A 12,592-nucleotide genomic window follows, 5' to 3' on the forward strand; every position below is an offset into this window, starting at 1 on the left:
TTTCAGTTTTGAGCTTCCCTAACAGCTACTTTTTGTAGTTTAGAAAACTAACCTGTAATAATAACAACTCACTTTCCAAGTTAACCTGAAAAAAGTAACACAAAAATCTAAAATTAATTTCAATTTAATAAAAAGAGGCAGGCTCACAAATATGCTTATTAAAAATGTCTATGATCCAGCTTTTAGTTTATGTAGTCAGTCAGATGAACTGTCACGTTGCCCCATACATATCAAGCTTTGAGTTTGAGAATATGGGAAATGTGGCCTGAAGTGGTGGTGGTGGTGGTGGTGGTGGGCCATAATTTAACAGTTTGTATATTTTAAATTAAGGGGAAAAAAACTGTTAAATTATGGAATAATTCTGTTGAAATTCCGTAAAAAACAAGAAAATGTATTGGCAGAAAATTACCAGGACATTTCCTTGTTTTTTAATGGAAAAATTGAAATAAAATACTGTTAAATTACGGGAAACTTCTGATGGAAATTCTGTAAAAAAAACACTGAAAATATCCTGGCAGAGAATTACCAGGACATTTACTGTATTTTTATATACTTTTTTTTTCAGAATTTCCCTCAAAATATTTTCCATAATTTAACAGTTTTTATGTCAAATTTACCAATATTTTGTTAACCCAAAACTGAAATTCTCTCTCTGTTTACTCTGTCTTTTGTGATTTATTCACAAACTTAAAAAAAAAAAACATTGGACTTTTCCAAATACTTTTGTCCTCCAAACCATTGAAGTCTGTATTCTATACCATATGTTAATTATAGTGTAAAATATATTACATTTAATGTATTTAATATATTCTTAACATTATTTTGAAACAAAATTTAATTCTAAGTCCACAGGAAATGTAGTTGTAGAACACAAAACACTTAGTTTGACCTCATGCAAAGTGATGTAAAAATGAAACCATTCTACAATCAATTTGCAGACTTTATTTTGCAATTTAAGACCATAAATTGACGTGTCATCTAGTTTTTACAACTAACCTTTACTATTATATATTAAGAACTCAACATATTCTTGAGTTTGCTAATGTTTATCTTCTGTACATCACAACTAATTTATTGCATTTTACTATACAAATTTTCAACATATAAATTAAATGTAAAGCAGTCTTAACTCTAATCTTTGAAGTCAAATAAATAATTTTGTTCAGTTATTATACTATAAGATGGGACATAAAAAATGCTTTTGAACATGAAAATCATAGTTGTAAACAGGACCAACATAATTCAAAATAAATGCCGAAAGTCAACGATTATTTTTATGAAATACAGGTATAAATATTTTGTTAAAAATCAAATGCTACATAAACCCAGCCGGTAACACTTTATTTGAAGGCGGGTGAATAAGACTGACATGACACCGTCATAAACACCTGTCATGAACATGAATAAGCCTTCATGAATATTTATGACTGTTGTCATAAAGCGTCATTCGGTAAATCATGACACTTTTAATACAAAGTTGACATTTTTGAAAATGTCTTTGTTTTGACAACTTGACATTAATCTAGACAAAAATGATTAGTGATTGATTAATATTATTCAGCAGGTTGTTTTCTTGTCAGCACAAAGACGGTACTCTTATCTTTCATGATAGTATTATAAAAATGAAGCTGTGGTCAATAAATCCCCACATATGATTTATTTACAATATGTAAATAAGTTACCAGTTCAGACACTGCTAGGATCTCAGTAGAGCTTTGGAGCTGACGTCACAGCGTATGACGTTTACGTCGCTCGCTGAAGTTGGTTTCCATTTCCAGCTTCCAATAACTAAAGGGCGACTTAATTGTTCACTATCTTCCGCATCAATAATCGTCTGTAGTTTAAATTCTACAATACTTAGACACTTCGAACCTGGACTAGATTATTCTGCTTCAATAGCAGAATATTTAAAACCGTGTTTGGGATTTGTGAAACCTTTTTCTGATTTGTAAAAACTCAATAAAGTTCGATTACCACCATTTTTTGGCATCTCTTTCATACTACAACTGCTCTAATTAAAAAAATACAACTCCTAGACACTTCAAACCTGGACTAGATTATTCTGCTCCAATAGCAGAATATTTATAACCGTGTTTGGGATTTGTGAAACCTTTTTCTGATTTTTGAAAACTCAATAAAGTTCGATTTTCTCCATTTTTTGGCATCTGGATAACACTAGATCTACTCTAATTAAAAAAATACAACTCCCAGACTCTTCAAACCTGTACCAGATTATTCTCCTCTTCAAGCTGGATATTTAAAACCATGTTTAGTATTTGTGAAACTTTTTTCTGATTTGTGAAACTTTAAAAAAGGGTGATTTCACCACTTTTTTAATCTTGGTCACACGAGAACTGCTCCATTTCCAAACCTACGACAGCTAGACTCTCCAAACTTCAACTGGATTATTCTCAACTAAGAACAGAATAATTAGAACCATGTTTGGGATTTGTGAAACATTTTTCTGATTTGTGAAACTTCACTTCACTTAACAGACCCCTGCAAAGGTTCTTTCCTTCCAACAGCCAGCATGATCGACAATAACTCGTTGAAGAATTAATGAGTTACAACAACTTTTAATTTCCCATTGGTTAAAGTGGTTAAAGTGGTTCATTAAAGTGGTTTTGAATTATAATTGAATTTGAAAAAAACCGCATGGAACATGTATGAATAGTAAACTGATCTTTATTGAAGTTTCACAAATCACACAAAGGTTTCACAAATCCCAAACCTGGATTAAAATATTCTACTATTGGAGCAGAATAATATAGTCCAGGTTTGAAGACTCTAGGTGTTGTAGTTTTAGAGCTGGAGTGGCTCTCATGTGACCAAGATTCAGAAAACGTCTGAAATCAACTTTTATTGAAGTTTCACAAATCAGAAAAAGGTTTCACGAATCCCAAACATGGTTTTAAATATTCTGCTTTTAATTGATAATAATCTGATTCAGGTTTGAAGTGTCTAGGTGTTGTAGCGTTGGAATTAGATCCCAAACATGGTTATAGAGATTCTTCTTGAAGAGAGTAATCTAGCCCAAGTTTGAAGTGTCTAGATGTCGTAGTTTTTTAAGTAGAGAAGTTCTAGTATGAAAGAGTTCAACAAAAATGGTAAAAATCGAACTTTATTAAGGTTTCACAAATCAGAAAAAGGTTTCACAAATCACAATCATGGTTGTAAATATTCTGCTGTTAGAGCAGAATAATTTAGTACTGCTCTAATTTTTTAATTAGAGCAGTTCTAGTATGAAAGAGATGCAAAAAATGGTGATAATCAAACTTTATTGAAGTTTCACAAATCCCAAACATGGTATTCATTCAGCTTGAAGCGGAGAATAATCCAGTCCAAGTTTCAAGTCTCTAGGTGTAGTAGTTTTTAAACTAGAGTCGATTAAATATACGGAAGGTAGTGAAAAATTAAGTGGAATCGCCCTTTAGCTATTGGAAGATAGAAATGGAAACCAACTTCAGCTTGGTTTCCATATATATATATATATATATATATATATATATATATATATATATATATATATATATATATATATATAAACATGTATCCAATATATATTATTCAGTATTAATCATTATTTATATTTGTTTATATAGTTATATAAATATGTATTGATATTACTAAATAATTTATTAAATACATTATGAACGGCTGTGTGCTTTGTAATATGCTCTTCATACATCGATATCAGAATATTCCATTCCTATTCTATTGTTATAGCCACTAAGCATATTTAAATATGATGAACTATGTATTAAAAACATACTTAAAAATACAATTGTTTATAAATGTTGCTTTGATAGATGTTTGAATATGGTTTACAGAAACAAAAAAGTGTGTTATGATCGATTAAATCCGCTGATACGTCATTGTGCTGCTAAACACATAACACTGAGTGGAGTGGAGTACCGCTCCAAGATGGCCGGCCTAAATCTCGTCAGCGACAATAGGCGAGAGCGGTCCATGAGGGTCTATCCTTATATTATGTCTATGGGAAAGACCGGTGTTCTGTCAGATAGCCATATGCTGTCACGATAGCAAACATGCAGTGAGTACCATGCCAGCGCATCCGCATTAAGAAGACCGACCTCAGAGGAGTTGTCAGTTCAGCATACGCAGCAAGTTATGACGAAAATAAGTCATTAAATTGTTTATAACATGACATAATATGGTAACTAGATAGATATACATGCGTTGTGGTTTCAAAGTGTATTTAAAGCAGGTCTGGCTGCAGCTGCAGTCAACTACAACACAGGCCTGTGTAAAACTCATTAACCGCTAAGTCAGGATGCCATACAATTGTTAAGTGTATGATGATCTACATCATGATTCTATGTTGATGATTAAATAAAATCATATGGTAATGACTGCGTATGCATGTCTGAGCTAAGCGTACGACTATCTGACAACATATGCTGATCTGACAGAACAGCGGCACACTGTCGGTCCAGATGTTAAACATTTACATTTCATAAGTTATATATTTATACCGGTGGCTGAATGACGTCTTTTTCTTTTTACCGTGGAAAGTTGTATGGTCTATATGAGCCGAAATAAGACTTTATTTCAATGCAAAGCAAGCTAATAGGAGTTCCTGTGCTGCAGTTATATAGCTGTGAGTTAAGTTAGCTTGATTTCATGCAGTTGTGGTGGTTTTGTCTTGGTTTGGTTTTTTTTATTATTATTTGACTAATTTTTCTTTATGTTGGATGTTATTTTCTTGCAAATAGAGGCGTTTTGGACCGGACTGTGCAGAGTGCTCACTGCAAAATAAAAGACGGTCAACCCAGACCTGGTTCCTGTTCCATTTCATACACCGACAGGAACACACAACGCTGAGCTGCACTAAATTTAACTAAATCAGTCAAATTATTTTAACTAAATCAATCACTAAATATGTCTTGTTTGCAATTGGTCCATATTTAGATGATGGATTGAACACAACTTTATGGGGTGTTCAAAGTTTTGGATATTGTTTTAAATTGCCCTGGATTTTACTTAGAGGTACTAAAGTGAAAGGGGTTGAACATAAATGCAGACTTATGATCACACTAAACTGCTCCATGTTCATCAGAGGAAACCTTCAACAGGCAGAGGATTGCAGTGTAAGATCAAAACGTGTGAATGCCTCTGTATAAACCTCTTAAAGTTTAATTGAGATACAGACACTGTGGAAATTTAACGATTAGGCTGCTGAGTGTTTTTTGAAGCAAGCTCGGATTGAATTCCCTGCTCTACAATTTGCCAAGTGGTTTTCTGAAGACGGGGGAAAATTTTGACGTACCACTTTGCTGCATCCGGTTCAGATGAATGTCGGGCTGCGCCAGAACGTCGCTGAATGAGCGAAACCCTCTGCGGTACCACTTCTCGGCTGTTTTAGGTCCAACCCCAAACACGCTCGTGAACAGCTGTCGGGGAAGGAGGTGCGATTTAAATGACGGGAAAAGATGACTGACTGAAGTTGGTTTTCATTTACCAACCTTGAGAGTCTGACACCTTTCATCAGAGAGTATTTTCTCGACCTCAAACGAGCGGCCATATTGAAGGATCTCCTGTGAAACATAAAAGCAAATGAGATTAGAGAGAAAAGCGCTGATTTCATAGGTTTCTGTTTTCTGTCTGCTGTCAGCAAATGCCCTCAAATTGCTGCTCATTTGCAAACCATTTCCACTTAACTCAGGTGTCGTCATTTCCATTTTGTTCCCAGAAATAACATCTTTGTTGCCATGAAACCTGGGATTAACACCAGCTTTAATGACAATCATTAAACGCCCAGAGTGACGGGTTTTTTCCCCAGACTCCATTATTTGCTCTAAATGAAATCGTCTGCACTTCCATTTTAAACGTCTCCATTGTGTGAACCAAGTGGCAGTTACCTGGCTAGTTTAAAAAAAAAGCTTTGAGATTGATATGTTTTTCAATTCTGCAGGGTTTAGTGCTCATTTTAAGCTTGAGCATAAAGGAAAGGCAACCAGCATGGATGAACTATTGATCCAAAGGTCGAGGCTGTGAGTACAGAGCAGTGTGCAGCAGCCTTCACTGCTCAGCGAAGCATCCAACCGTCCACCTCTGCTTTTCAAGCCTCCAGCTAAGGCCAACCTCAAACGGGAGGATAATGCTTCACCACACTTCCTGCTCCAGGAGAGATATGCTCCTTCACACGCGCAGCTTCTGCCTCGCACACATTCATCCCCACGCTTCCCTCAGCGCCACCTCGTTTTTATGTCGCTATGCTTATGTCCTCTCCCCACTTTGGATGCCCAGTTGTCAGCGAGGAGCTCAGTCGCCGCTGATGGTGTCACTCTGATGTTCACAGCCACATCAAGCATTTTGTTTTTCTCTGTTTTAACTCCGTTCGGCTTCACTTTGTTTTTCATGTCATTTCTCCTGTTTTTGCGCTGCAATCCGTTCAAAGAGACAACACTGGGAGCGCAGAGCTCGGAGTGAGGTGGGTGTCTGCGTCGCGCGCAAACAACAAAGACGAGAGGTCATCCGCAGACTGTCTAATTTGGTCTCCGCGGCACATTTATGTTACTTTGTTTTATAATTCTGCCTCAGCGCTGACAGCTCTGACAGATCTGGAGGCTTGCTCTTAGACCCGCTGTGACGATGTTAGGTTTAACGTGTCAGAAAGTTGGATTGCCCTTTTTTAACTTTTTCATCTGCAGGGACTCTGCGCTCTCTCCACGCAAACTTTCCCTGACAAGCTGCCATGATTTCTGACCTGAGCTTGACAAAGTGAGAGGATGAAGTAGCTTTAGCAGACTTTTTCCACTCAAACAAACATTTGTCTGTTTTCTCCTGCGGTGTGATCCATGTGTGCTGGGGAGAGTTTATAAATAAGCTTTAAACAAAACTGTACAGCACATTTACTGACACCCCTGGAAAGTTATTTTAAAAGACGCCTTAAAATGAATTTACTTTTTGCTGGAACAGCTTCAGGTCACACAAAGAAATGAAGAAAATTTTAACCTTTACTTTCAGAATATTTGAGTGAATGTTATGAAATGAAACTGTAGCATAATTAGTACAGGAAGAAGCATCACTCCTCTTCTTTCGTTGGTCTGTCCAATACATTTGATTACACTAACTTCAGTAAAACTGGTTCATTGTAACAGTTACCTTTCATGTACACTGAGCTTCTTTTTGCTATAAGAATCTGCAACTGTACCGATTCCTGAAATGATTCAAGTACCTCGATTATTAAAATTTCGAGGAAAATTACCTGCCTCACTAAACTATGTTTTATTATTTAGCAGATCGTGTTACGGCTGGGTGATTATTCATGTTGCGCCACTATATTTATGTTGTTGACGAAAGCTAAGTGCTAGCAGCATAGCGATCAACATTCAAATCCTGTTTTCTTTTCCATTTTTACTGATGACATTTTAATAACTATGTACTGCATAGTTAAGTAGATAACACCAAATTTTACTAAGCTAAATTTTACTAGGAAGGCTTTAAATTCCAGAAAACTGCAAAACATCAGTTCCTTTAAATCAAAGCTCAAACCTTGTCCTGTTGTACATGTAAAACTTTGGTGTTTTTATGCTGCAGGGAGACAGAGGATACTTTTAAGTCAGAATAATTACTGGACATTTGCCATATTTTCCAGACTACAGAGTGCACCTTACCAGGGGCCCCGTTTGGGGGGGAGGGGTTAATTATGACAACTCCAAGGGCCCTTGACAGACAGGGGCCCTCCACAAAAAATAAAAACTAAAAATAATAATCCTGTCCCTGTCCGACTCAGTTCTTACTAAGCTCCTACAGACTAGCCAGCTGCAGTTAGCAAACACCTGCTGGAACTATGAGGTCAGGAGCAACTTCTCTGAGCAATACTGGTTAAACATCCTAATGAGGTGTTTGAGCTATTTGATTTAGGCACTTTCTGTCAAATATTCTCAGTCGTGTCTGCTGCTAGCATGTGTTTGTTCTAAATGTAAAATTAGCGCGTTCTTCTTTGATTTCTAATTTTGACTTCCAATGATTCACTTGCTGCTAAAGAGCCCCCTGGTGGTTGAAGAAAAATCCACAGAAAAGCCGCACCGGGCTACAAGCCACATGGTTCAAAGCGAGGGAAAAAAGTAGCGGCTTACAGTCCGAAAAATACGGTAATAAAAACGCTGAAAGTTAGACTGGATCTTTCTTTATAGGGAAAAATCTTGTTCAGATTATATTTTTGAAATCCTCTTGACTGATGTTTGATTCCTAGAACATGTTCATTCAAGCTCTGCTGGGTTAAACTCCCCTCCTTTGTAAATGCTTTCTTTACACATTGCTGTGACTTTCGGTCCTTGAGTTGCTTTTTGTTTGGCGTTTACCACCATTTTTCCCTGAACAAGGCTGAACTGCCTTTTCTTATTTTGCACCTTGCTTAGCAACCCTCTGGGTTCTCTGGGCTTAAAGTCTCCCTGTTAGAGTTAAAAGGTATTTCAGAGTTTTGTAGCCAACAGTGCTGGTTTCTAAGCTGGACATCCCTGTTATGTTGACGGTTGACTAGTTTTACTATTTTGATGTAAATGTCAAACTTGCAACTCAGTCAATGCTGTCTTAAAAATATGTAAATGTTAATTTTTTTTAAAATCCTTGAAGCATTCTTACAATTTTACTTTGCTCCTTTAAAAAATTAATTAGCAAGTAATGACTGTTTCCATGTTGTCTTTCTTCAACATGGGAAAGACAGATGTTCACTCAGAAGGTGTACATCTGTCTGTACACCTTGAATTTAGTCAAGAAGAAAAGAGCTTCTTGACTAAATTCCCAAATATCAGATCTAATCTCTATTTAGCAAATTTGTTTGGGATGGCAGGAAGGAAACGGTGACGAGCAAAGTTCAGAAAATAACCCAAAACTCTTGATGATCTAAGATATTTTGTGCAAAGAGGAATATTTGTGAAATTTTACAGCATGAAACTGAGTTCTGTCCTGTTGGCAAGAAATATTAACAGTGGGGGCCCCAATAATTGCACCTTGTTTATGAAACGTCCAAATGGGGCCATAAATATTTTTGTTCAACACTCATTACGAGCCGTCCCTGCAGTCCAGACCCCACCTGCACCGGTTTAACTGTTTTTATGTAAATTTATCTCTCATACGTTTTTATTTGTGGCTTTAAACGTCGTCTATATCATGTTTTTATATTTTTACACTTTACTTTGTTTGGCAACAAATCTAACCAGCTCTGAATGTGTTCCGCTTTCATTAACCAAATAAACATATGGAGTACAAATAGTAAAGATTTTGTGATTTATGTGTTTGGATCTGTATGGATCAGCCCTGAAATGACTTCTCCTCTTCCTCCAAGGATGAACACCATCGATTGGCTTTGTGTGCTTGTCATCTCTGCATGTTTTCATCTTTCTGTGTGTGGTTTATGTGTAGCCTTTTCCATCCTCAACTGTCCAACCCGTGCAGCAATTTGGGCCCAAATGACTGTAATTACTGTGTTGGTATTCATTTTACAGAGCAAGAAACTCAACAGACTGTGTGGCAACCAAGAGGACAGCTGCACTTTCACTCAGTCAATTATTCTTCATTTTATTTCTGCCTTCTTTCACACAGAAAGCGGTTTATACATGTCCTCTACTGTGTAATTCTATACGCTGAATTTATAATGAAGTCAATGTATTTCCCTTATACACTTTGACATGACATTTGTTGTGAACGAGCTCTACACAAATAAACTGAATTGAATTTTTGGAGATCCGATTTGTTTTAAAATTGCTCAATTACAAAGAAATGAAACATTTCTGAAACTAGAAATTCAGAAAAGATAAAACAATGTTTGAAATTGATGAGCAGAATGGTTAGGAGTTTCTCTGCAGCACACTCCTGACTGGTGATTATCAGGTTTCTGGAAAACTTAATGGCATTCTGAGGAAGTAACTCAATCATTATGTTAAACAAAAACACAGAACAACGTTCCCTGAGTACCAAGGCTGATAACCACAGCAGTGGCATGTTTCCATCACAAATATGCTCAAAATGTTGTCAATATTCTGTGATGTTTCCATTAGATATGCAATTAAAATCATATGAGAATAAGTCTGTTCACGTAGTAAATCATTAAAAACATGCCGCACCATCAACCTGTTCATCCTGTTCTCTTCTTGGTTTGCACCAATAGTAACATCTGGTTGTTGAGCATGTGACTGGTGTGATCCAAAAAAAGTGTTTCCATTGCAGTTTTGTGAAATTAACCGATTTCGATACGACCAAAAAAACCACCTCATCCTTTTTAATCAACAATTTCTTCAAAATTCACATGTTTCGATTAAGCAGATTTAATTTCAAAATGTCAAATTGCTACATTTTATGGTCAAACGAGACAAAACAGCACTTTTAATTGGTCCCCAGAACCACATTTCTGCACAGAAAAGCTCTAAATCTTTTAGGTTTTGTTTCTTCTTTTGCCTTTTACCAGTTTTTCTTTATGATTCAGGCCTGCAGGCTGGCTAGGCCCCTCCATAAACTAAGTTCTCCTTCTGTTGCCTGTGTGGTTTACTTTGTGCTGCAAACAAAGATGGTGTTAGGATTAAAGAAAGCTCCGAATACTTGAAATGAGGTGTCAGTTCGGTTCAGAAGGCCAAAACCAGAAGCCGGCTGCACTGTGAGAGACGGCGCTTTGACACAGACTGACTCGCTTCAGCGCAGGCTGCCTTGCACGTCAACAGTCTGGATGACTTTAACAAAGCAGTCCGAGCGGCAGCAGCGATCAAGGTCAACACGAGGCAGAGACGGAGCGCGGTTCGGCCTTCATGGTGTCTAACCCACGGCTCCCCTCCCCACGTTTTTCATAGCCGCTCTGTGGTTTTGTTTTACGTCACTGAATGACTGTTGCTCCTTCTCTGGGACATTGTGAGTACAGTGACTTGACCTTGTGCAATCAACTCTGAATCCTCAATAAATTTTCAACACAGAGAAGCATTTCTGTGATCTGTGATCATGCAGAGCTGTTTTTAAGACGTTTGGTTCTTTCACACAGATTTAGGATTTGTTTTATGTCATCATCTTAAACCTCCAGTTTAAATTTAATCTCATTATTTTTGTTTGATATTAAATTTTTCTTACGATCTGAAACATTCATATGTGACCAAACAGATCAAATTTGTTAAAAATACTTACAACTGAAAGGAAAATTAAGAAAAACCAAAAAAAAAATTCCCTTTAATTTATCAGAGAAAACCATAAGTAGGTTAAAAAAAATAATTTCAATCAGTGTGTCAGTAAAGGAATGATTTTAGTTTAATATTACACTATTAAACATCTATATTAATGTAATAATTGATCGAATAGTGATGCAGGAGTCAGATGAGGTTTAAAACTAAAATCATGGTTTTCTTCTTCTAATGAATTATTAAAAACACACTCAAGGTCACATTTTACCACAAAAACAACTGTTCCTGTGGGTCCTTCATCACCACTGATTGAATTACACGCATTAGCAAAACCACTGACCACTCTCTGCTCTTTTCCTTCGGATTTGATTCCTGACACCAAATTAGCAAAGAAACTAAACAGAGGAGAATATCTTACTCTGAGCGGCTGATATTTTCAATTAATGTTATTCTCAAATAACATTTATGGACCGGAGCTCATAAAAAGGATCCTTTCTACACTTCACTGACAGAATAATCTTACTCATTTCATCACAAACCCTGGCTGAAAAGGGAAAGGGTTAAAAAAATCTAATTCAGTACAAACTAAGAAAACTATGTGCATGTAATTAGCCTCTGTTTTCTGAAGATCTGAGAGGTTTGATAGAGAATATGTGAATAAATAACATCACAAAGACAGAGGAAGCTTAAAGCTTCCCTGTGTTGGTTCTTTTTATATAAAAAAAAAGCATTTATTTCTACCGACATCAAGTGGTTAGTAGTTTTTGTGTGCATGTATTTATTACACCTTGTGCCTTTTTAGGGCGTTAAAACAGAACTATCCCACCAAAAACAGTGAACCTGAGTGAAGCTACCTGCCCCGACCTTCTTCAAATTCAATGAAATTGGTGTCAGATGTTTGTGCAACAAAATGTTTTCTTTGTGCTCCTATCATTTTACTAATAAATGTTTCCAGAGGTCAAAGGTCAGCCAGCCACTCTACAGCTGCAAAATCAAACAAAACATGGTGCCAATCAACTGAGCTACATAAACATTGATTAGTATCTTAAAAATGATATCTATGAAAATTTCTGCTGCACAAACGTTTGACACAGATGTCATTTGATTTGAAGTAGGTGTGGCGCCAAAGTACTGACGAGTTAAACTGCAGCATGAAACTAAAGAAAATGTTGTTTTTTTACATATTTGCACAATGTCTTGACGGTTTGTTATGAGACAGATAATCTGTGAAAAAGATTGATCTCCTCCAGCTCCTTCGTGAGATGCTGTTGCTGTCTGAAGAAATGCTCCGCTCCCAACCAAAAATAACCAATCAGAGCCAGAAGGCGGGTCTCAGCGCTGCCAATTAATCTCATGTACGCACTGCCAAATGTGCTAATTGAGGAGAAACAGGAGAACCGTTTATCCAACTTCTCCAGTGGTTATGCAAACAACAGGCTATGGATGAGCAATGCCAGACAAGACTG

At 36.6% G+C, this 12,592-nt stretch overlaps 1 protein-coding gene across 1 annotated transcript in view; it reads right to left on the reverse strand.

The window, feature by feature from the left end:
- The window catches only part of dntt (deoxynucleotidyltransferase, terminal), a 104,145-nt gene that overhangs the window by 61,029 nt on the left and 30,524 nt on the right, over positions 1 to 12,592 (reverse strand). Inside the window, exons 5-6 of the mRNA XM_088013206.1 lie at positions 5,487 to 5,558; positions 5,291 to 5,414 (exon numbers count right to left, since the gene is read on the reverse strand). Of these exons, the coding sequence (XP_087869332.1) occupies positions 5,291 to 5,414; positions 5,487 to 5,558 (196 nt within the window). The remainder of the gene's footprint in view (positions 1 to 5,290; positions 5,415 to 5,486; positions 5,559 to 12,592) is intronic.

Source organism: Poecilia mexicana, unplaced genomic scaffold, assembly GCF_051168715.1.
Source record: "Poecilia mexicana isolate PSO_F unplaced genomic scaffold, ASM5116871v1 scaffold_15, whole genome shotgun sequence".
In the NCBI taxonomy this organism is placed as follows: domain Eukaryota; kingdom Metazoa; phylum Chordata; class Actinopteri; order Cyprinodontiformes; family Poeciliidae; genus Poecilia; species Poecilia mexicana.